Source organism: Hyaena hyaena, unplaced genomic scaffold (assembly GCF_003009895.1).
Source record: "Hyaena hyaena isolate Hyena2069 unplaced genomic scaffold, ASM300989v1 scaffold_637, whole genome shotgun sequence".
In the NCBI taxonomy this organism is placed as follows: Eukaryota; Metazoa; Chordata; class Mammalia; order Carnivora; family Hyaenidae; genus Hyaena; species Hyaena hyaena.
Window position 1 is genome coordinate 977,058 of NW_024081260.1, and position 2,327 is coordinate 979,384.

At 39.5% G+C, this 2,327-nt stretch overlaps 1 protein-coding gene across 1 annotated transcript; it reads right to left on the bottom strand.

Moving 5' to 3' along the window:
- Nucleotides 1–413: 413 nt before the first annotated feature.
- LOC120249092 (olfactory receptor 2W1-like) lies at nt 414–1,358 on the bottom strand. Its single transcript, XM_039257593.1, has one exon. It carries the CDS (start codon nt 1,356–1,358, stop codon nt 414–416), a length of 945 nt encoding a protein of 314 aa, XP_039113524.1.
- Between the last annotated feature and the right edge of the window lie 969 nt (nt 1,359–2,327).

The window sequence follows — 2,327 nt, forward strand, 5'->3', positions numbered from 1 at the left end:
GGTGAATATTGGTGGCCAGTTGATCTGTGCCACAAAGTCCCTGATGACTTATCAGGTGGATGAAGAAAATGTTATTTCCCATAAAAATGGTAAGTCTGGTAAGAAGAAACCAGTGTCCAGTGTAATCCTGCCTTAAAATAAATTTCCATGTGAAATATTTTCTAAACACCTTGTACATGGATCTATTACTAAACCACTCTTCATAATTCTGTGTTTCTTATATGTAATTCCTGATTTGTCTTGAAGGCTTTTAATTGTATGAACTGAAGTTTCTTTATGAATCTGAATCTCTATCTCCTTATAATTTCTGTGTACTTCCTAATTTAGAAAGTCAGTACTTTTTGCTTAAATGAGTCACTACACCTTCTGTTGGTAAAGGTCAATGTTATTTCCTTAACTTTCTTCCATCTAACTCATGACTTTGCTAACCATTTTTCTACACACAACATTCTCTTTACTGCACTCTTCACATCGTTGTTTCTTAAAGTGTAGATCAGAGGGTTTAGAGTGGGTGTAACAATTGTATAAAAGAGAGTAAGGAACTTCCCCTCATCTTGGGATGAGCTATTCTGTGGCTTCATGTACATATAAATGGCTGTCCCATAAAATAGAGTTACTACCATGAGGTGGGAACCGCATGTATTAAGGACTTTACACCACCTTGCTGTTGACTTGATCCTCACGACAGCTTGAGTGATAACTGTATATGAGATGAGAATTAGTGAGAGAGGTACTAGAAGAAATATCACTCCAAGAGCATAGACAACGACTTCAATTACTTTTGAGTAGACACAAGCCATCTTGAGCAATGCTGGCATCTCACAGAAAAAATTGTCCACCTCCCTGTGCCCACATCTTGGCAACTTCAAAGTCAGAGAGCAGAGAATTAAGGCACTGCCAAGACCACCTGACCAGGCGGTGAGGACCATCTTCTGGCAAAGTTGACGGTGCACTATTACCGTGTAGTGAAGAGGTTGACAGACAGCGGCGTAGCGGTCATAGGCCATCACAGCCAAGAGAAGACATTCTGTGGCTCCCAAGACAAGGGCAAAGAAGAATTGGAGCACACACCCTGCATAGGTAATAGACTTGGTTGGACCCCATAGATTTACCAGCATCTGTGGGACAATGCTAGTTGCATAACAGAGGTCCAGGAAAGACAAATTGGATAGGAAGAAATACATGGGAGTATGGAGCTGACTGTCTAGGTTATATACAAGAATGATCATTGTGTTTCCTACCAGAGTCACAATATAGAAGATGAAGACAATCCCAGAGATGATGTGTTCTAATTGGGGCCGATCAGAAAACCCCAACAAGATGAAATCTCTCATGGAACTTCCATTGTTTGTGTTCATGACTCCTCATGAAGCTGTAGGAGACAATACCGTGGAAAAAAATAACATCACCTTAGGTATAAATAAAATCTCTGAATTTTGCCACGAGTATCCCAAATTCACTTGTTTGTGTGCTCTCTCCCTATGTTTTTTTTTTAAATTTTTAATGTTTTATTCATTTCTGAGAGAGAGAGAGAAACAGACAGACAGACAGCATGGGAAGGGGAGGATCAGAGAGAGAGGGAGACACAGAATCCGAAACAGGCTCCAGGCTCTGAGCTAGCTGTCAGCACAGAGCCTGACGCGGGGCTTGAACCCATAAACCATGAGATCATGACCTGAGCCGAAATCAGACGCTCAACCGACTGAGCCACCCAATCGCCCCTGCTCTCTCCTTTTGGAACATTTCTTTTAAAATTCTGTACTCAGTGACCATAGCTTCTCCATGTCCTCTCATATCCAGAGTGGCCAGGAAAAATTTGTGTTTCTTATTAACCATTATTTACATGTACAGTGGGCATGTGTTCCTTTGAACACCTTTCATGACTGTTATTACATCATTTAAATAGCCTTAGGATTTGTTGCAGAGTTAAAATGAACCTGTTCCAGAAGAGTTTGGTTACCACATGCACATATCAACAACTTGTGTTAGCTCCTACTCACTGGGCCACTTAGCAGGATTAGCAAGATAGGCAACTTGGCCAAAAAGCAGTTCATTAATCAGTGAGTTGTTTTCCCTTTGGAATTTACCAATCATATGGATTAATCCTTTGGTTGCTTCAGAACCCTGAAGATAAAATCTCACTTCAATTCTGAAAGAATACAGAAAAGGGATAAAGAATACATCAATTTCACAGATTCTGAATACTTTATCATATCATTAAATAGATGGAATAGTTCATAAGTAAATTAACCTACAATATTTTTTAGCTTTTCATTTGGCTTATAAATTTTTTATGCATATAATGTTAGAATATGGACTTTGGCTAG